Raw genomic sequence first — 21,745 nt, 5'->3', positions numbered from 1 at the left:
ATCACAACACTCACTCTCAGTGTATATTGGCTGTAACACTTCCCAATTATGGTTCAGTTCCATTAATAAAACAAGTAACCTATTTTTTAATCACAATGTAGTATGCATGTTTTAAAATGAAATCATGTTAGCTGTTAAGATTTTGAATGCCAAACATTCTCAGTGTATGCCAAAGAGATATTACAAAACTAATAGTTCCTACTCCAAATTCTGACTGGATGAAAACAGTCGATCAGTTGAATACAATATAAATGCACCAAGTAACTGTAAACCACCAACATTTAGGCTCATTATCTGTTTTACCTTTCGGAAGAATTGTTACATATTAAGGTTAAGGGGATTTTAGGACTAGAACAGCCCTTACCCAATGTAAAAATGGAGTGGTGGTGGCGTAGTGGGCTAAAAGGACATCAAGGCACCATAAAAGTAATCCATGAGACTTCAGCGGTTAAATCCATATTTTAAGAGGCTCTATGATGGGTGTGTGTGAGAAACAGATCAATATGTAAGTCCTTTTTCACTTTCAATATCCACTTTAACATTCTTCTTTTATTTTTTGTTGATTTACATGAATATTGCCTGGGCAGGGAGAAGAATTTATTGTAAAAACTGACATTAGTAAATTTATTGATCTGTTTCTCACTCACTCTTATAATATCGGCTCTGAAGATATAGATTTAACCTCTGGAGTAATATTAATTACTTTTATGCCGCGTTTGTGCATTTTGGAGTAAATTTTCAAAAATTATAAATGTTGGTACCCATTCACTTGCATTGTGAGGACCTACAGAGCTGAAATATTCTTCTAAAAAACTTTCTGTTCTGCAAAAGAAAGTAAAACACATCTGGGATGGCATGAGGAAGTTTGAATGGAAATGGTTCGTTACATGATTGGAGTTGAATTTTAATAGAAAATTGAAAGAAGAAGAGGAGTCCAAAGTATGATATAATAGGCCTATATTACTCACCTTTCAAGCACTGTAACACAATTTAGAGTTTTATTGAGACAGCAGGGTTTAGATTACTACCTACATTCAGCCTTCCAAAGACCACTTTTATGAGCTCATTAGAGCTTTATTAAAAGATAGCTGAAGCAATGAGGAGCTACTGTCCTTGAGGACTTCTCTATTTAACAGAGCAAAGTGTACTCCGGTTTGGCAGTCTGAACACATCAACAGAGCCACTGAGCTGTGCAATGAAGAGGTTTGAATGTTGATGGGGTGTTGAAATGGAATACAGAGTGAGCTTGGTTCACACAGTGAACTTTATGTATACGTTTCTGTTGCACATTTGGTTTAGAATTTTTGTGTTGTACTGACTATTTTCATTTTTATTTTTTTTTCATACACTTCACACATGGTCCAGGTTTACAACAATGGAAAATTTAACGCCTTTTGAAAAACTAAAAGCAAATTAAGACCAATTTCAAAAGCAATTGCTTGCACGTGGCGATATGTCAAATAAATAACTTGTGTCTTAATGTAACAAAACACTAACAAAAAGTACAATGGCACTACCACGCTAGTGTGTGTATAGCTATACCATCAGTTAGACAGGAACTTAAAATAGCACCTAGCAACACCTTTAGACCACTGCATGTTAACAGTGTTCACAGCAACAGTTGCTTGAAATTTGTATGTGTTGTCTGTATGAATTATATAACTTACCAGCAATTCATGCTTATGTGAAATTTATTTTAGCATTTTAAGTGAAATTAGAGTTGTTAATATTATTAATGAAATATTCATAATGCACGTTTTTACTGTTGCAGTATAATAATTATTTAATTGTGTCAAAAAGCTGAAATAGAACAATAAAAATTGGTTCTGTATATACAATGGTTTTTCATAAAAAATAGGCAACGTTGGTATCAGTCATAAAAATAGAATATTGATGTACAACAATGCTCAGTACAATGATGAGATTAGATAGTAAAACCATAGTACTTTGATATTTACAATGGTACCAAATTATTATAATATTCATATACTGTACATATGTACAGTGTTGTGTGTAATTGATTACAAAGTACTTAATGTAGTATAATTACTTTTAAGTAAAAAAGTAATGTAACATAACAATTTAAATTCTTGTAATCAGATTACAGTTTGAGTACGTAACTTGGGTTACATTTTTTTATTTTATTAATGTAGAATATATTTAAAACATGAATTATATTAATGTGTATGTCTGTTTGTGTTTCTGTGACAGCTGATGGGACAACGACAACAAACAAGGTTCCTTGAGCATAAAAAAAACTGTGAAAATTGTTTTAGAAAGTAACTTAGAATTAGTAACTTAATTACCATTTCAGAGTAATTAGTAAAGTCATTTGATTACAATTTTAGAGAAGTAATTTGTAATTCATAGTGGATTACTATTTTTGAGTAACTTACCAACATTATGTTTATGGATATACTTATGTATAGATGTATTTATGCTTTGCCATTGTTCATGTCCAATGCAATGCTTTGGTTATGTTTTTGCAAGTGAAAGCTTTGCCCTTTGAAAGGAATGACATTGCATCCAACTGAAAAGATAGGCCTTCTACATCACATAAACTGACTATTTCTGCTCCTCTGTGCCCTACTGCTAAACATTTCAATAAGGACTATTAAGAGCAGCTTTGTAACATTGTTATAATGCAACATCCTTTCATATTGCTGCACTGGTCACATGTTCTACCATCCATTCCAAATGTGCTGTTTCACAAAGTCCTTCTTTCTACTTACCATGCTAGAGTGCACAGTGGCCTGTTCAATGTAGCGGGCGATACCAGTGACAAACGCATTTCTGTCCTCAAAATTGGTGTCAAAGTTTGCCTAGAAACAGACAGAGGAGCAATAACATATCACTGTGATAGACACAAAAATAGGCCCACTTCTAATACTATCAATATTAAAATGCCACTGTGATCATGTATAATAGGCTGTACCTGGTACATGATGGAGGAGGGTGGGGGCTCGATGCATGGCTGCTGGTCCGGGAGGGGAAGCTCCTCCAGCAGGTCCACATTGGACAGTGCATCCTCCAGAGTCACGTGGGTTGTCATGGTGACACAGTTTCACTCACAAAACAGCCCAATCTGAAACACAATCAGGCCCAGAACTTGCAAGGTTCCAGAACTTGACTAAGTTTATGAAGCTACACAGTTTGGCTAGCATTTAAAAAGGGAAATGTCATGACCTTAAAAAGTCTTCAAGTCTTTAAACACAATTAGTCACAAAAACACAAGCACTACAGAAAATTATGTGAAGAGTTAGGGGGATTGGAATCGGGAAATGTCATAATCAAGATTTAAAATGTTTGTCGCCAAAACGAGAGTTCAACATGTGCACTAGTCCATATGGACGCCACCGCCAGTATTGGCTGGCAATACTGCTTTTTTCCACTATTTCAGCTACAATAACCTGCATTTTTAGCTCTGGTAGTTCAAAATAGAATCCACTTATGTGATCCAGTCCTGACTTTACCTTTCGCATTGTGATTGGAACCATTGTGTTTGTTCAGAATCAATTGGTTGCCCTGCTGCTTAATTGAATGTGCTGCTTCAGAGTGGCCGTATTGCCCACCCAGAGATGATGATAAGCATGAGCAACAAATGTGAGAGGATAAAATTGCTATCTGTAATACATATTGATTATTTGTTTATGGTGTTTAATATATTTAGACTTTACCATTTTATTTTTAATGCTGTATTAATCTAAAAGACTAACATTTAACCATACATGTTTATAGCATGGCAGGAAGTAGAAGCCAACATACTCACATTTAACTTGATAACCAGCGAAAATGTGTCAGGAGAAATAAAACTAAATGTTTATTGTCATAATTAGCATAATGTAAATTGCTTGTATGTTTAATTTGCTTGCCAGCTTGGCAAATGTTGGCTGTTGATTATCCTTTGAGCTTTTTTCTATGCAGGAGAGGATAATGCTAGCTAGCTAGGTTTTTGTGAGCTATTTCCAAAGCTACCATGAAGCGTGCACGTGCAGCTCAATTGTAAAGAGCATAGTTTATTTCTATAAGATTTGTCAAGGGATGTGGAAGGCTAAAAGATAATGTCAAGAAACAATTTTAAGTGACTTGAAATGGCCGATATACCGATTACATTGATATGTACACAAATGTGTCAACCACAAGAAATTTTGGTTGACGAAAAATGCTGCCGTTTGGTAGGGAATGTGCATTTGTAGCCATCGATAGATGGTTGTGCTTATTTTTCATTTAAATGTGCACTTTTCTCGGCATACAGCACAGGGAGTGGTAAGATGCTAAAGATGCTTAAAATGAAAACTGACTGAAATTTAAAAATGAAAGCAGACATTGATAGTTGTCATGTTCACTGTTGTCTTTTGTTTTGTGCTTTTATGTGGAAGCTTAGTTTAGTTCCTGTTTTGGTTTTTGTAGTCCTTTGTAGTTTCTTCTATTACCTTGTCTTGTTTCACTGTTGCCCTTTGTTTGTCATTTTTGTCACTTTTGTAATTCCTTAGATTTTCACATTTGTCACCCTTGTACTTCCATAGTTTTCTTGTTAGCGTTCGTGTTCTCCGTTCATTGTTTTCACCTGCCCTCGTTAATTTGCCATTGGTTTCTGTTCATCACCTTGTTACCTTGTTTGAGTTCTGTTTGTTCATTGGCCCCTTTTTCCCTTGTTCATGTATTTAACCCTGTCTGTTTGGTCAGTCTCTGTCGGTCGTTGTTTGTGAATGGATGTGTTTGTTAGCTCCCTGTTTCCATCCCGAGTTCCCTGTGACTACTCTCTCGTTCGTGGTTCTGTCTCTGTTTTCCCATTGTGGACCTTTCTTTTGTTCCCATGTTTTGTTTATTTATTGTTTCAATAAAGCCGCGTTTGGATCCTACCTTCTGTCTGCCTTCTCCTGATTTCCCACATCGTGACAGTATTTATTCAGCAACATTTCAATTTAAAAATTATATTTTATTTAAGTCCTTTCATTGGACATAGTGGATTTGGAATTTCTACCATTCCTCTGGACATTGTTTTAAATCAAAAAGTAACTTTAATCACTTTCCATAAACAAATGTGTATATCGCAATATATGTTTAACCAAAATTGTTAAGAGTTTCACAGTACAATATTTGCCTATATCACCAACCCCTAAAAGTGGCAATTACAAACATCAAACTTAATAAGTGCACTAAGATGTCAGGTCCAAATGAGTAATTGGTAATTTTGTAAAAAGACATGAGCTGCAAAAGGAGACAGCTGGTATCTCATCACCCAGCAGTTAGAGTTTGAACAGGTTAGTAAATAGTTTATTAAGTTAGATGAAGTAAATGTCCAAAACAAACAAGTTAAGTGATGATTAGAATCATTAAATCTAAAAACACCTTAAAACAAAACAGCAGAAAGTGAAAGAAATGTAACTTGTGATTCCCTAAAAAAAGAAAAAATATTCTTGAACCATTCAATTAATATATGATTTTATGTTGCTTGCAACAACAACAACAACAACAAAAAAGTGTACAAATGTGTCAATACTACTTAGTGGCATGTGATGGCACCCCTGGGACCACAGCTTCGAAGACAGACAATATTTTGCATTTCTGCACTCTTGAAAATTGTTTAAAACACACCAAGAGATTATGTATATTAAAGGTGCACTCAGTAATTGTTGGAATATATGTCATCTTGGACATGCAACATTATTCAAACACATTAATTTTCATTTACCGATGCCAATTGCAGATATTCACGATTCCCACTCAGCCATGATAAATGAGTGAAATGAGTGAAAGTGTCCAATAGCAAGGCGGTTACTGAGATTAAGTCAAGTCAAGTGGCTTTTATTGCCATTTCAACCATATATAGCTAGTACAGTATACAGTGAAATGAAACAACATTCCTCCAGGACCATGGTGCTACATAAAAACAACATGAAACAAAATAAAACAAACACAGAACTATATGAGACTACGCAGAAATAAAACCTACAAATTTCTACATAAAGTGCATGTTCAAAACAGTACAAGACGATACAATAATTGCTGAAACAGGACAATAGGCACAGTAAAAGTGCAGCGCACAGCTCTGGTGAAAGTGCCAGATGAAACGGGTAGTGCAAAAAGATATTTAAGCAATATCACGTGAGCAAGAGTGCTATATGTACCTAAATCAGCACTACTGTGATGCGGCCAAATCACAACAGTGCTGATGTTGGGCCACATCGCATGATTGAGAGTGTGATATTGCTTATATACAACAGTTCAATGAACAAGTACATTTTAAAAAATTAGGAAAAACTGATTACGGTCATGAAAACTAATTTGTGCATGGAACTACTTTCTTACATAGCGAATCAGCATTCACAGTGGAAAAATAGCTGTCCAAGTGGGGGTATTTCTCACTATTTCACAGTAGCCAGTGCACAAAATTCATTCAACTGAAATCTTCTCTGTCATTTAAACAGTAGGTCCTTTTCAATGTGGAAAGTCCAGTAAGAGGTAAGCACCTTGAATTGTGTAATTAATCAGTCTGTTGTGTCTCTCAGCTGTGATGAGCCATAATGCTGAAGTTGTTAGTTTAAAGCCAATGAAAGTTTTCCTAGCTTTAATAGTGTAGTAGTAATACAAGCGATCATGGCTGACATGGATTCACTTCACGTCACCTAACTGGTTCATATTACACACAAAAATGATCTTTTGTTACCACCTGCTGGCTAACATATGTAATGTCAAAAAAATTACATGTAAATAGATACATGTACAGTAGCTCTTAAAACATCTGCACTGTTCTTACACTTTAGTTTAGAACAGCACGAACACAAGCAGAGTGATACACACAGTGAAGTGTACAAGTGCTGATGGTGTGAGACCATCAGTACTAGGGATGCACCGAAATTTCGGCCGCCAAAAATTTTCGGCCGAAAATGGCACTTTCGGTTTTCGGCCGAAAGAGAAAAAAGGCCGAAAATATGAGCCGAAAATATATACCTCCTCGCCTCGCCCCGCCCCTCAGTGCTCTGATTTCACTATGGATCAATCTAGCCCTTATCACAGCGCTACCAAACAAAGGCCGATCATGTCAGCGGTGTGGAAATTCTTCAAAGTTTCTGATAAGGACATCACATTTGCGATCTGCAGTGTTTGTTCAGCAGAACTTTTGAGATATATATATACAGAGTACAGCAAGAGATTCTACAGGAAAGTGTCACAACTAGCGCAGCTACAACACAACTTGAGACGTATCTAGCTGAACTACGACAGAAGCTACAATCCCCTTGACTACGGTCGCATAAACAAAGACCGCTTTCCTTTGCTTGCGCGGATTGCGCACAGGTATTTATCTGCCCAAGCACCAGCACAGAGAGTGAGAGACTGTTCAGTGCAGCATCTCATGTTCTTGATGAGCTTTCTGACAGGAGAGACTGTCAGAAAGTTTAGCAACTTTTGTTCTTGAAGAGAAACCGGTCACTTGTACTTAAATAGAAAGCGGTCCAATATGATGTGAATAGCAATTACATTACACTTGTTCTTCACTTGAGGATACACCTGTCGTTTACAGTTGAGGTTGGATTTAGTTCAATTACTGCTGTTTTGCATAATAATGTTCACTTAAAGTGTACATACATTTACATAAACAGAATAGAGCACTGATCTACATATATAATTATATATTATAGTTATATATAGATCAGTGGAATAGAGGCCCTCTGCCATTCTGTGTTCTGCCTTTTTGTTTTAATTAAAATTACTGTTGCATATTTAAACTTTTTCAAAGACGCTAGCTAAGTTCATCACTTGACTGTTGTTTTGCATATAATAGTTTTCTAAAACTTTACATTATTTGGATTTTTACAGAACGGAATGAAGAATAATATTTAATAATATTATCCCACCCTCCGTCCCTCCGAGACCAGCAAGCTTTTTAGATTTTCGGCCCTGGAAAGGCCTTTTCTGTAGTTGAAATACATGGAACAGTTTGAGAATTCACACCAGACCAGGAACCCACCCCCAAACCATGTCGGTGGAAAAGGGCTAAATGAGTGTCACATTTGGGTCACACCACTCGCTGGGACTTGCTCTCTCAGCAAGCCTTCAACACACTGAGCTACAATCACAAGACATACAGACAGGACATGTAATTGATGGTTGGCTGAAAGAATCACCCTGATATATGGACGGAATTAACTGAAACAATCCTTTGGCATATTCTATATTCTATAGACTATATAAATTGAGGCAAGAGCCGGGTCTGAAATGAACTTTTTAGCCTACTAAACAAGGTGGCTCTAAGATGAATAAAATGACCAGCCAGTCTGATTTCTTGCCAGACAATTTTGTAAATGCATTTGAAGTGGATTTGACAGACACATGAAATAATGATTCATAATGTAGTTAAGCATGCATCATTTCTGTCAGCAGGTGAAACAGTCTCAATATGACTTTTGTAAAAACTCTCGTTTTTAGGAAACTAGTGGTTCCTTGTTCTCTTTTCAAATGGAACTGATGCACAATATGCAAGATTATATACACGAGGTGGCTCAACTTGACAACATATTTGATTCAAAATAAATAAATGTTATTTGAATAAACTTTTGCATTGCAGCTTAGTCGTTTTCATCCAACCTTATTTTACAGCATGTAAACTAAAAATATGGAGCATTAATAATAACATGAAGAAGAAAAAAAAAACCCCGTGCGTGTAAGGAACAAGACTAGAATCAGTCATTCAATATGTCATACACCCAGACATCAGCGCAATTTGAATCATCATGGGCGTCAAAATAACGGTTCAGTTGGCTATAACCTAGCAACAGCCCAGTCACCGGACGTTGGACAGCTTGTGTAAAACAAAAACGTTCTAATGTGCTTACATCACAATGGAATGGAACGCTACTGACAGTTAAGTGATCTTATCGTACACTAATGTTAACAAATTTAGATGAAGCGCATTAGATCTCACATAAGATGTGTATGAGTGAATGCGTGCGTGCGCACCCCCTCACTCCACCCATAAAGCAAGATGCTATCAGCGCTCTACATCATAAATCCAGCAAATGAACAATATTCATCCGATTTGTGTAAAACGCCCCCAGATGCACTCGTAACTGTGGTTAGCTAGCCTTAAAACATATCTGCAATTTCCATCATGCTTGGGGAATAACGTTACAAGAGCAGGTCCGTGACATCATCCCTCGCGCACCGTCGAACGAGCGCTCTCATCACTGTACTTCATTAATAGAATTAAATGTACTTACCTGCTAATTGCATGTCCGCAATTCAAATAACGGACGGTTATGCGAAGTGGAGAGAAACGGAGCGAAATAACGTTCGCTCAGTATAGTAGAATTGATGCTCGGGGTTTGGTCTATCTGCTAATCCACCCCACACAAAGAGCAGAAAATGGCTGCAAGTGCATGCTCTTAAAGAGACAGGCTGACGTTTACAACAGCATCTCTTGAGTGAGTCATCAGTTTACATACTCAATTTAAATATTTTTATTGGTCACGGAGAAACAGTATGATCATAAACAAAGAATATTATGGCAGGGTATATTTTATTACGTTTGTGTGGGTATCCATGGTCAGAAATGTGCATTTACTGCTGTATTTCTTCTGACAAAGCACTATATCACAATGCACTTTCCTCCTCTGTGGTTGATTTATATATTTTTTCATGAAATTGCAAAGATATAGAGCCATATACTCCAGAAATATATTAAGGTATTTATGTATTATATATAACATCTGATTGTGAAGATTGTTTGCTTGTTTCTCTGCATTAGTTTAAAAGATCATTTCCCTGTGGAAACAGATGAAATAAATATGAGCTTCTTTGCCAAGCTGGATATACAGTGAACATTGCCATGCTGAGGTTTTTCTATTCAGTGCCGTTGTCACAGTAACCAGTGCAGGCATTTGATACTATTCACCAATCAGCAACAGAAGGCCCACATGATGTGCCTAGAACTACATGCCAGTTATAATAGACAGTGTAGGCATTTACAGTAAATCCACTTTATTAAAAACCTTTGAAATACTTTAATCGCATAACATCAACAATTCAGCTTGAGTATTACTTAATTTGACTTCATGCAGGTAAGTGTGATTGAGTTTATTGTGTGTACAACCTTGTGCAAAAATTAGTAAATGTGATGTTTTGTTAAATACATTGTAACAGCATTACACTAATAAGCAAGAGACATTTTTATGACTCATGTGTGCCTCCTAAGGGACAAATGTAGAATGTCTGGGAAGTCATGCATGTATAGAAACAGGAAAAATGCCATTCAGTGACTGATAATGTGAAATAATATATGACAAAATAAGAAATCTGGGAAATAAATAAAATATACAAATAAATACAATATTTAATTTGTACAATATACAATATTTTCATAATTTCAACATTAGATAAAGGTGATGGTGAGATCAGAATCAAGGATCTTGATCAAGGCAGGCCAGTTCGTGTAGAAGCAGAGCAAAGGAGGGGCGATCCTCAGGTTTCTGTTAAACAAATATTGTCATGTTTATGCTTCTGTGTAAGAAGAGACAGTAACAAGATACATATGCAAATACATTATTAAACAGTTTAGAACAACAACAAAAAACATCTACTGTCAAGAATTACAAGAGCAAAGACACAGTACGAAGGTTTTCTAAATAAATAACACCATTAATTATGAAAATAATCCCCAATTAAAACTGCTAGAAAGAAACCTGAGAAAACAGATGAAAGTAACTGTAAAATATCACATTGGATTCAACTGATAATTAAAGTCTTGAAATGTTGAGGGGTATTTTGCTTGGCAATACCCTTATCAAGAATAGTAATGGCTTCACAGGAAAGCCATTTTAGTGCTAATCTTAACCCCATGTTACGATTAGTTGTATCTGTTTTCTTTTGTTTGGATGCCCAAAGAAATCAGTTCATTTTTCCTTAACAATACCACAAACAGCACCAAGTTAAAGCAGGTTGAGATCATAACTAACTTCCTTGAAAGGCCCTATTCTTGTAAGTATCTTTTTTGGGTAATGACGTTACATATTTTGTATTATTCAGCTGCTATACTCAACACATGTATTTGGGTAATTTTGATGTGTTATGATTCTTGTTGTAGTGGACATATGTTTGCAAGGTGGATCAGTTTCCTCCCTCACCTCTTTCCAGCTCCACTGCATTAAATCATACACACTCTGTGGACAGAGGCGGGGTCTCAGAAGGAGCCGCAGTCCTGCGTTGAGGGCCTCCACCACCTCTGAATTGCTACGGTTATCATAGGGCACACGTCCCTCGCTGTACACCTCCCACATGAACACACCTGGAAATAGAACATTAGTCAATACATAGGGGTAACATCAATTTTAGAATGTGTTGATGCTTGTAAGTGTTGATTAATTTAAAGCTGATGTAAATTGTTCAGTGCTCAATGCTCAAACAAACTGAGCAATGTTTTGATAGTGGATCCAGGGAGAAATCAACCTACAAACTACTAATAAGTATATAAAAAACTCAAAACATTGCTCTGTTTGTTTGAGCATCCCGACCAGCACATCACAGCAACATTTTGCTAGCTTTTTCCAAGTCTTTTATTAACATTAGTGCAATGTATCTTACCAAATGACCACACATCTGATTTGCTGCTATACTTCCCAAATCGTATAACCTCTGGAGAGGACCATTTGACTGGAAATTTGGTCCCATATGAACTGGTGTACTGGTCATCTAGCACAAACCTGCAGAAACAGGTGAGAATGTCCCATTGCACACAACATGAGTCCTTAAAGAGCAGTGACTTGGGTCTCTTCAATACTGAAGCACTTATATTCACCTGGTCATTCCAAAATCTGATATCTTCACCACATGATCATTAGAAACCAGACAGTTTCTTGCAGCCTGTCAAAGAGCAAAATTTTAGAAAAAATATGCAAATGTTCATCCCAATAAAGCAAAAAATTCTACTTAATAAAGTAAATAGACTCATTATATATGCTTACCAAGTCTCTGTGGATGAAGTTGGAGCTTTCCAGGTAGGCCATCCCCTCACTTACGTCCAAGCACATCCCTTGGAGTACCTCCTGGGAAAGACTGCCTTTTTTGTCACGCAAGAAGTCTGTCAAGCAGCCATTTTCCATGAATTCAAATACCAGATACATTGGTGAGCGCTGAGTGACTACTCCATACAACTGTACCAGCTTAGTGTGGGACAGTTTCCTGGGGAGGAAGACCATAAAAGTCTTTGCTGCTAAACTTATGACTTTGAATATTTCTCAAATATTCCTTTTAATCTCTAACAGTTTACGTTACTCACATCATAATATGTGCCTCCTCTTTAAATTCCTCCTCTGACATGAAACCCTCACGAACAGTCTTAACGGCCACCTGCTGCTCATGCCAGTATCCCTTCCAAACCAAGCCAAACTGTCCGCTGCCCAATTCCTCACTTAAAATCAGTTCATCTGGGTGAATCTCCCACTTCTCTGTTAGATAGAGTTTTGACCAATTAATTGCACATCTTACACACTAGTATGAATTGTACATTTACTCTAATACCTATAAAGACTCAATGATACTGTAACTATAGGTCATATTCTGTGATTAATCACATCTTTAAAGTTTAACTTCTACAGTATAATACCTGATGACAGCTCCTTGATCCTTGAAGAGTTTTGAGCATGTCTAGAGACACAGTGCCTCAGCCTGGTTACCAAACCTGCCATGATTATAAGCATAGGAGAAAAACAATACCCTGATGTAGTTCTCTGTAGTTTAGAGGTGGACATTTTAAACAAACTTAAAGGTTCATTACAAGCTAAACTCAGTGAACAGCATTTGTGGTACAATATTGATTACCACAAAAAATTATTTAATCTTGTTCCTCCTTTTCTTTAAATAAAGCAAGAATCTGGGTAACAGTGAGGCACTTACAATGGAAGTGAATGGGGGCAAACAATAAATGTTAAAATACTCACTGTTTTAAAAGTATAGCCACAAGACATAAACAATAGGTGCTAACATGGTTTTAGTGCGATAAAATCACATTCTAACCTTTCTGTGTACATTTATTGTCAATTATACAACTTCGCTGCCATGCCGATGTAATGTCATCAAACCCTAATACCCTATAATGACTCTAAAAATGAGGAACAACTTCACATCTCAAATAATAAACAAGTTTTAACAGAATAATTAATGTAAGTGCTTTTATAAAATAATATGCTCCACAATTCTACCTTTAAACCCTCCAAAAATGTTCCTCATTCACTTTGATTTTAAGTGCCTCACTGTAACCAAATTAATTAATAAAAAAAAAGTTTGTCCTCTTTTCTCCCCAGTTTGGAATGCCCAATTCCCACTACTTACTAGGTCCTCATGGTGGCATGATTACAAGTCTCAGCTGCTACTGCTTCTGAGATAGTCAATCCACACATGTGGCTCACTGTGCATGACACCATAGAGTCTCACAGCATGTGGAGGCTCATGCTATTCTCCACGATCCACGCACAACTTACCACATGCCCCATTGAGAGGGAGAACCACTAATCGCGACCACGAGGAGGTTACCCCATGTGACTCTATCCTCCCTAGCAACCGGGCCAATTTTGGTTGCTTAGGAGACCTGGCTGGAGTCGCTCAGCCCACCCTGGATTCAAACTCACATCTCCAGGGGTGGTAGTCAGCGTTAATACTTGCTGACTGACCCAGGCCAGAGAAAGTTTTAAAGAAAAGTATGTATGAGTCGAAATATTTTTTTGTGGTAATCAACTTTCCAAAAATGCTGTCGACTGAGCTTAACTTGTATTGAACCCAGAATATTCTCTAAGTGTAACTCTTAATGTAAAACCCCAATTCTGAAAAAGTTTGGGCAGTATAAAAAATGCTAATAAAAACTAAAATGAGTGATTAGTAAATTATATTCACCCTTTGCTATATTGAAAGCACTACAACTACACAATATATAATGTTTTAACCTGTGAATTTCATATTTCTTTTTTTATGTTTTATATATTTTTTTAATGTACAGTAATTTCAAATCAGATGATTGCAACACACTCTAAAAAAGTTGTCCCATGGTGTTTAAACTTGTGAACTATTGTTTGTAGATGACTATATTGTGCACTGTAGAGGGTGAAATGCCCCAAATCCTTCCAATTTGTCTTTGGGGGAACATTGTTCTCAAATTGCTGGATTATTTGCTGAAGCATCTGTTGGCAAATTGACAAGTCTTGAACGATCCTTGCTCTTGAAGGACTAGGATGTTTTTTGAGGCTCCTTTTAGAGTATAGTGTACTATGATACAATTGCCTCACGTTTAACATCTCCTGTTTCACATCACCTTGTTATTTCAACTTGTCAAATTGTTATTAGTCTTAAATTGCCCCTGCAATCATATGAGGGGGAAAATAAAATGAAATTTCCTATGGTAAACATCATATAATCTATTGTTGTAGTGCTTTCAATATAGCAAAGAGTGAAAATAATTTACAAATCACTACCCCCCAGCATTTTTCATACTGTCCCAACTTTTTGGTGTTGCAGTAGTTATGTTTTTAAACCATACCTGCTGAATTGTGTTGGTGATAACGGATGAGCTCAGGAATACTGGAGAACACATATTTCTCAGCTAAGTAATACTTGATGTTTTCACCCTCTGTCTCTTTGATCTGGTAGTGCTTTACTACGGGGCACTTTTCTCCATCAGACTTGTAGGTACTGTAAGTGAAGTTCATCAAAATAGTCACTGCACCAGTATAAGATAATATTAAATGAGATAATTTGGATAAATTGGGAAGATACAGTATTTGTAGTGATGAAAGTCATTGTATTATTTATTATTTTGTTTAATTATTTACCATGAAGCTCTGGTAAATATCGACACTGTGTAGACTCCAGCATGTCTCGAGTCACGAACCATAAAACCTCCATCCTTGTTCTATTAATAAGACATTTTGATGATAACCATAAATTTGTATGGTTCATATGAATTTTTATCTTTTTTTGTTAAAATTGAATATGAATACTATTCACAAACATGTATAAACATAAACATATTATTTTGTATTTAAATTCTACAGAAAGGCATAAAGATAAATGCATCTGTATGGCACTTGTTGTCTGAGGAGTAGTAATTGCTCTGTTGCAGAGATAGAGTTCATGCCATCTGCTGATAATGGGTGCTAAAGGTGACACATTGACCTGATTCAGTCTTCACATACATGTCTGAGATCTCTCATATTTAAAACATAACATGTATGACAGACATGACAGGAAACACAGCAACCACATTCTGGTTTAAGGGCTGCTGATTTCTGTTTGAACTCTGCACACTCTGCATGCACAGTCTGCAGATGTTGCATGTAGAGAACCCCAACTTTATGAAAAGCCCAAAAAACTGAAAATGTACTGAAATGACGAACAGATTTTGACTTAAATGTTTGTTTTTTCACATACTGAAATTGCAATATTAACACAGCTGACTTTTATGGTTATCTGACTTATTGACATGGAGAAATTCTAAACATTGATTTGATACAGTATAATGATTGCCGTTAGTTTTGCTTTACCTCTCTCATTAGTAACTCCTCTGCCTCTGTCCGGGTCATGTCCTTATTGTACCATCTATAAAAGAACAAAGCATTAGAAAAACCAGAAAACATTACAGTGAACATGCATGTAGAGTAACATGTGTAATTCTGAAATAAACAGTAAAAAACGTACTCAAATTTCTCAATGTCATTTGAAAATTTTTCTGCAATGTATATGCAAGGCACTGGGCCAACATTTCTGTAATAGAAGAGAGAAAGAACAAGAAAATCAGATATTTGCTTGTATTTTGGCCAAAAACATTTTCAATCATGTTTAAGGCAATAATGCATTAAGTGTATTTCTTGAGCAGTATGACAGAGACATCACAATCACTGGTACAACCTCCAATAATCTATGTGTGACAATACATATACTGTATATTCATGCACTGGATATGCAAGTTTTCAATACAAAATAGCTTTCAAGGCCTCCATGGCTTTGACCGGGCACTCAGTTTATGGTTTGAGTCCTTTCTCAATTTTCAGTCTTCACTTCCACTGAGCCTTTGTAGCATCTCCTCCATTCCTACCTTTACGTTTAAATTAAAAGTCCATATTTTATTAATTCATTTATTTATTTAATTCTTTGTTCTCCCCTGGTCATTAATTATTATTACGCTAATACTGATTTGTTGCCTTCCTATTTTTAGGGGGTTGGTATAATGTATAAATTAAGCTTATGAACTACTAAAAGTGCTAAATAAGACGTAAAATTGTTAACATTATTTATAGCAAATTAAATATATTTTTATTGTTCATGACACACTTTTGGATCTTGACCTTGACTCAGTGGCAGTTCTGGCTTAATTGGTGCCCTATAGGCAAGATCTGACGTGGTGCCCCCCTTAATTTAAAAACCCCTACCCTGACATGTAATGGGATTAAGTATTTAAAATATAAAATATAAGTAACAGTATTCCACTACAGTTACAATTTAAATAATTGGTAATTAGAATACAGTTATATTAAACATGTATTTTGATTACTGAAGAGATTACTTTGCATTTTATTTGTATTCGTTTCATTTAATATTTAGTCCTTTCAGATGGAAAACATTTATACATATAAATGATGTGATCCAAAGCGCATTTGAACAGCGGTGAAACACTTTCTTATGACGTGTTCATACGAGCAGACAGAGAAGTAAGTTTGAAGAAAGTTTGGATCACAAGAAATAAACCGTGTGTAAATTGTCAGCTTCTAATTCTAGCCATTTTACTTGCACATGTTACCAGGCATGATCATATTTTTTTTTTTTATCAAGAAAATTCACGTTGGATCATAATTTCTTTTGTTTCTAGTAAGACCTTTGATATTTGGGCAAAGGTTGTATTATTGATTGTAATTTTTTGTATTGTTTTCCAGTAAAAATATCTAAAAACCCTTAAAACAAGATCAATTTGATTGATCTTGTTTTAGATACAACACTGCTTAACATATTTTGTTTTTTCAGAGAATGTATTTTTAACATGTGTATTTTGTTCTTACTATATACAGTAAAATATTTCTGTAATTTTAACAGTAAAACACTGTAAAAATGCTACAGAAATAAAATGTTAATTGATTAACAAATATTAACTGTACAATATACAGTAAATATTTTTTTATATATTTTAAAAGACAATACATTAGTTTTTACAATAAAATGATGTAAAAATGTACTAATTTAAATGTAAAAATAATGATTTTCCTGTATAATTAATGGTAAAAAGAACAAGAGAGTACATGTACTTTTTACAGTAAATTATTGTTAAAATTACAGTAAAAAACAGTAATCGGGTGTTCCCAGAATTCCCTGCATGACCCATAACATTTCATTATATTTTATCGGAATAGTTATGTTTCATCATATTTTTAATATCAGTTATGTACACTGGGGTGTTCTGTGTTATATTTTATGTAATTTAGTTAATGTTTACTGCACTATTTAAATCTCACATGCGTTACCATGGTGTTGTGTTTGTGTGAGTGTGAGTGTTTGTGTCTCTATGTGTTTATTGGTCATTGCTCCTGGAAGAGCCACCACTGATGAAATTCATGCCATCATGTGCCCTTCTGTAGTTACTACGGTGATTAACAAATACCTTATTAAGTAAACAACAGATTTGTTCAGTTTCAGAAGGCATGTTTATGATTTATTTTACTGTAAATTTAACAGAATAGTTTTTTTTTTGTTTTTTTTTTTTACAGTGCCAGCATGTAAATTACAACCATTTTAAATTGTAAAATGTACAAGTTGTTCTGTATAGTGGTTTACATTTTAACTGTATTTTTTACATAATGATTCTGGCAACCACAGATGCCAGATTTTTTTTGTAAAAACAACAGGATTTTTTTACAGTGGTCAAAACAAATGAAAATAATCTACCAGTGCTGAAAAAGTAATCCAAAGTATTTAAAATACATTACTGACCTTGAGTAATCTAACAGAATATGTTACAAATTACATTTTACACCATGTATCCTGTAAGCTGTAGTGGAATACATTTAAAATGTAACCCTCCCAACACCTCTGTGTGTGTGTGTGTGTGTGTGTGTGTGTGTGTGTGTGTGTGTGTGTGTGTGTGTGTGTGTGTGTGTGTGTGTGTGTGTGTGTGTGTGTGTATATCTATATCTATCTATCTATCTATATATATATATATATATATATATATATATATATATATATATATATATAAAATGGTAAATGATAGTATGTATAGAACTTAAATTGCACAATTAAATTACTAAGTCAATAAATAAAGTAAATGGCAGAATACTTACAGATTGCTGCTTGTGCTATTACACATAATTCCTCATTTAAAATGTAACCCTCCCCTCCTATATTGATGCAAGATCATTATTGACTTTGCCAAATCTGCCGAACAATTATATGGTTAATAGCCTACTTATTTTCTCAAAATGATCCTGTGTCATGGTGTAGTCTACCTGTTTATCATGGTTACCTGTTCATAATGTGCGAATACACTATGAACATCCATAATCCTAAACATATGGGCACCTTTCTCCCATCACGATCTTGCAAACTGGGGGCAGCGTGACACAATTTGGGGCACCTATCTCCCACTCTGTGCGGGGGCGTGGCGACACAATGCGGGGCACATTTCTCCCATCGCGGTTTTGCGAGCTCTGTTCGGGGCGGACTGGCAGGTTACCCAGTCGTGCCGCCATAGCCGCCTGCCTATAGCCTATACCAGGATCCGCTACAGCCTTGACTTAATAATAGTCATAGTCATACAAAGGTTTTTTTTTAATGTTTGTAATTTTATGGGTGTTTTAGTATCAAATCAACATGTTGATTTGTTATATAAACTACCAAATTCCACTGAAATAAAATACTCATGCAAATCTCTTTGGCAAGACACTTTTCATTGTTTCATGCTAAATACTAAAACAACATAATAATGGACAACTCCCCATTTCAAGCAAAGCATTTCATGGTGATCTTGCCGATTATAGGATATATACGAAAGCACATCAGTGTTTTAGCATTTTCATTATTTAATTCTCATCCCTTGATAGTTGTCTCTACAAACTCTTTAAACAGTGCAGACCTGCTCAAATGGGTAAACGATCAAATACAATGAACACATTATGATATTTCAAGCAATTATGCTATAGTGCATTACATTTTCTTGTAATTAATTTAACATGTTTAAAAATTAACTGTATTGTATTTTTTCAAGACTTAGGAGTATTTTGGATATTTTTTATTGTCGCTTTTGAGGAGCTGCTTGGTATAACCTGCAGACTGAACTCCACATATACAGTTAATTTGTAAATCAAATTAATGTAACATTCATTTGTTTTTGATAAAATCATATATAATTGTACTTCAGATTATATATCTATCCATATGAGCCTTGAAGCCTGACAGTCATGAAGGTGGGTTGAAAAGGTGTGGCATGTATTTTGTTTAATGGTCTCGTTTGACAATGAGTAATATTGTATCTGTTGTCACTTTTGATTTCACGTTGGAGGGCATAACCTAAATCAAATATAAAGATTACAAATTATTATTAGTATTATTATTTATATTTACCCATTTTTGTCTCTCACAGTCCACCAGTTTGGTTCTGAACTGTCAATGACAATATACTCTTCATCTTTGTGCAGTGGAAGGTCTGTATCTTCTTCAGGGTTGAAATTTCTTAAAGCCACAACAATTCTCTCCTCTAAATCTAAAAATCGGTGCTAGAGGTAAAACACAGACAGCTCAATTAAAAGCAGCTAGTCCAAAAATTGTCTTGATTACCGTTCTAACAGCCAAAACAAAACAAAGATTCGAAGATTGAAAATGTGACATTTAAAGCTAAATAAAAAATAAAATAATCAATTTAGAGCTGAGAATAACTATATATATGACATACCTTTGGATCTGGAGTTGGTGGAAGAGGTTTGGCTGTAAGACAAAATGCAGCATCTTATAAACGTATGACAATGATGGAAATTGAATGTTGCAGCTCTGGGACCAACTGTTTTATATCCAGCAAAAGTAAGAGAGTTTGCACCTCCATTAGGATAATATTCACTGCATCCCGTCGCCAGTTTATCTGTCTGATGACAACATCTCCATTTCCCTTCTCCCCAGAAATTAGGATGATACTTCACAAACAAGTTGTTACATTGTGTCGCTTGATATAATAAAGAGACAAAAGATAAAATATTTAAATTTTTGATATTGAAGAACTGATGGGCAAAGATAATACATTCTCTCCACAGTCCACAACTTTACACAAAAAATACACTTTTTTAAAAATACAGTGTAATACACTTTACACTTTTTTTTCTTTGTGTTTCACTTTTCTGTTTTCTTTAGGATGTGTATAGCATTTTGTAACAGCTGTTCACCTTCTTTCAAAGCTCTGACCCATTTTAACCTGCAGTCATTGTCTGGAGCAAAGACGTAAAGATAGTAGCTGTCATGGGCGATCTGTCACAAACATTAACAAACAAATAAACAAACTAACAAAATGTATGTGTAATGTAAGCAAAAATTAAGCAAACAAAGTTAATTGGTATATTTTTTAGTCACGAGACTATCATAAGAATCAATGATAGCATAATGTTCACAATAGTTACAGACTGTCTTCTGCACTCTTTTACCCCGAAAAACACTTTCGGCAAACATCGCTTAATTCTCACCTGGAAAGGGTACTTATAATCACAAGGTATGGGAGCATCACTGCATACAATCTCCACACACTTGATGTGCGATAGCTCAATGCAACCTTTCTGAGTTGGCCTTTTCTAAGGTAATATAAAAAAGGCATGACATGTTATTCTATTGCATTCTATTGGTACGTCACAGATTATTTACTTACATCATTTCTGTAACTTCACCAGAAGGTGTGAATTCTTACCCCAGGTCGATGTTCAAAGTATGTCAGATCCTGTGTATTGAACACGAAAATTCTCTCTTTGTAATTGCATGGTGAAGTTCTTCTCTTCTGCTGTGATTTCTTGTACAAGGTTTCCTTCAAGATGACCCTTGGGTACATGGTAAAATTCAGATATTTATTTACCACATGGAAGGTTGACTCATGGCAAAGCATGTAATGTTTGGCAATCACTAGCTATACACTGCTCATACTGATGTATAAAGCTTAGGTTTCCGGAGTCGATACCTAGGGTATACCACTTCCTGAGGTAGGCAACACATGAAACTCTCAAGCAATCACACGCTCGCTCGCACACACACACACACACACACACACACACACACACACACACACACACACACACACACACACACACACACACACACACACACACACTCACTCACTCACTCACTCTCTCTCTCTCTCTCTCACACACACACACACACACACACTCTCTCTCTCACACACACACACGCACACACTCTCTCTCTCTCACACACACACACACACACACACATACCCACTCTCTCTCTCTCTCTCACACACACACACACACAAACACATACCCACTCTCTCTCTCTCTCTCTCTCACACACACACACACACACACACACACACATACCCACTCTCTCTCTCTCTCTCTCTCTCACACACACACACACACACGCACACGCACACACACTCTCTCTCTCTCTCTCTCACACACACACACACACACACACACACACACACACACACACACACACACATACCCACTCTCTCTCTCTCTCTCTCTCTCACACACACACACACACACACACACGCACACACACTCTC

General features: G+C 35.8%; 2 protein-coding genes across 2 annotated transcripts in view; both read right to left on the bottom strand.

The window, feature by feature from the left end:
* Positions 1-9,375, bottom strand: part of LOC127660041 (cytoplasmic FMR1-interacting protein 2) — a 30,517-nt gene extending 21,142 nt beyond the window's left edge. The window contains exons 1-3 of the mRNA XM_052150095.1: positions 9,222-9,375; positions 2,936-3,085; positions 2,733-2,822 (exon numbers count right to left, since the gene is read on the bottom strand). Of these exons, the coding sequence (XP_052006055.1) occupies positions 2,733-2,822; positions 2,936-3,052 (207 nt within the window). The 5' untranslated portion in view covers positions 3,053-3,085; positions 9,222-9,375. The remainder of the gene's footprint in view (positions 1-2,732; positions 2,823-2,935; positions 3,086-9,221) is intronic.
* A 642-nt stretch (positions 9,376-10,017) lies between these two features.
* Positions 10,018-21,094, bottom strand: LOC127660021 (tyrosine-protein kinase ITK/TSK-like). Its single transcript, XM_052150071.1, has 17 exons — positions 20,912-21,094; positions 20,694-20,798; positions 20,400-20,481; positions 20,060-20,182; positions 19,919-19,950; positions 19,591-19,742; positions 15,682-15,747; positions 15,528-15,582; positions 14,817-14,896; positions 14,525-14,676; positions 12,602-12,676; positions 12,275-12,443; positions 11,961-12,177; positions 11,795-11,859; positions 11,581-11,699; positions 11,124-11,284; positions 10,018-10,469 (listed from the first exon to the last, which is right to left on the bottom strand). Exons 1-17 carry the CDS (start codon positions 21,047-21,049, stop codon positions 10,401-10,403), a joined length of 1,860 nt encoding a protein of 619 aa, XP_052006031.1. The 5' UTR covers positions 21,050-21,094; the 3' UTR covers positions 10,018-10,400.
* Between the last annotated feature and the right edge of the window lie 651 nt (positions 21,095-21,745).

The sequence above is a fragment of the Xyrauchen texanus genome, chromosome 19 (genome assembly GCF_025860055.1).
Source record: "Xyrauchen texanus isolate HMW12.3.18 chromosome 19, RBS_HiC_50CHRs, whole genome shotgun sequence".
NCBI lineage: Eukaryota > Metazoa > Chordata > Actinopteri > Cypriniformes > Catostomidae > Xyrauchen > Xyrauchen texanus.
The sequence above is the reverse complement of the archived record's forward strand: the minus strand, read 5'-3'. Positions and strand labels throughout refer to the sequence as shown.

Excerpts from the sequence above, each read along its gene's own strand:
- LOC127660021 (XM_052150071.1), bottom strand. The coding sequence starts at position 21,049 with ATGTACCCAAGGGTCATCTTGAAGGAAACCTTGTACAAGAAATCACAG. Across the intron at positions 15,748-19,590 it reads ACTGTGAGAGACAAAAATGG|AAATGTTGGCCCAGTGCCTT; the intron begins GTAAATATAAAT and ends CTTCTATTACAG. Across the intron at positions 15,583-15,681 it reads AATGACATTGAGAAATTTGA|ATGGTACAATAAGGACATGA; the intron begins GTACGTTTTTTA and ends GTTCTTTTATAG.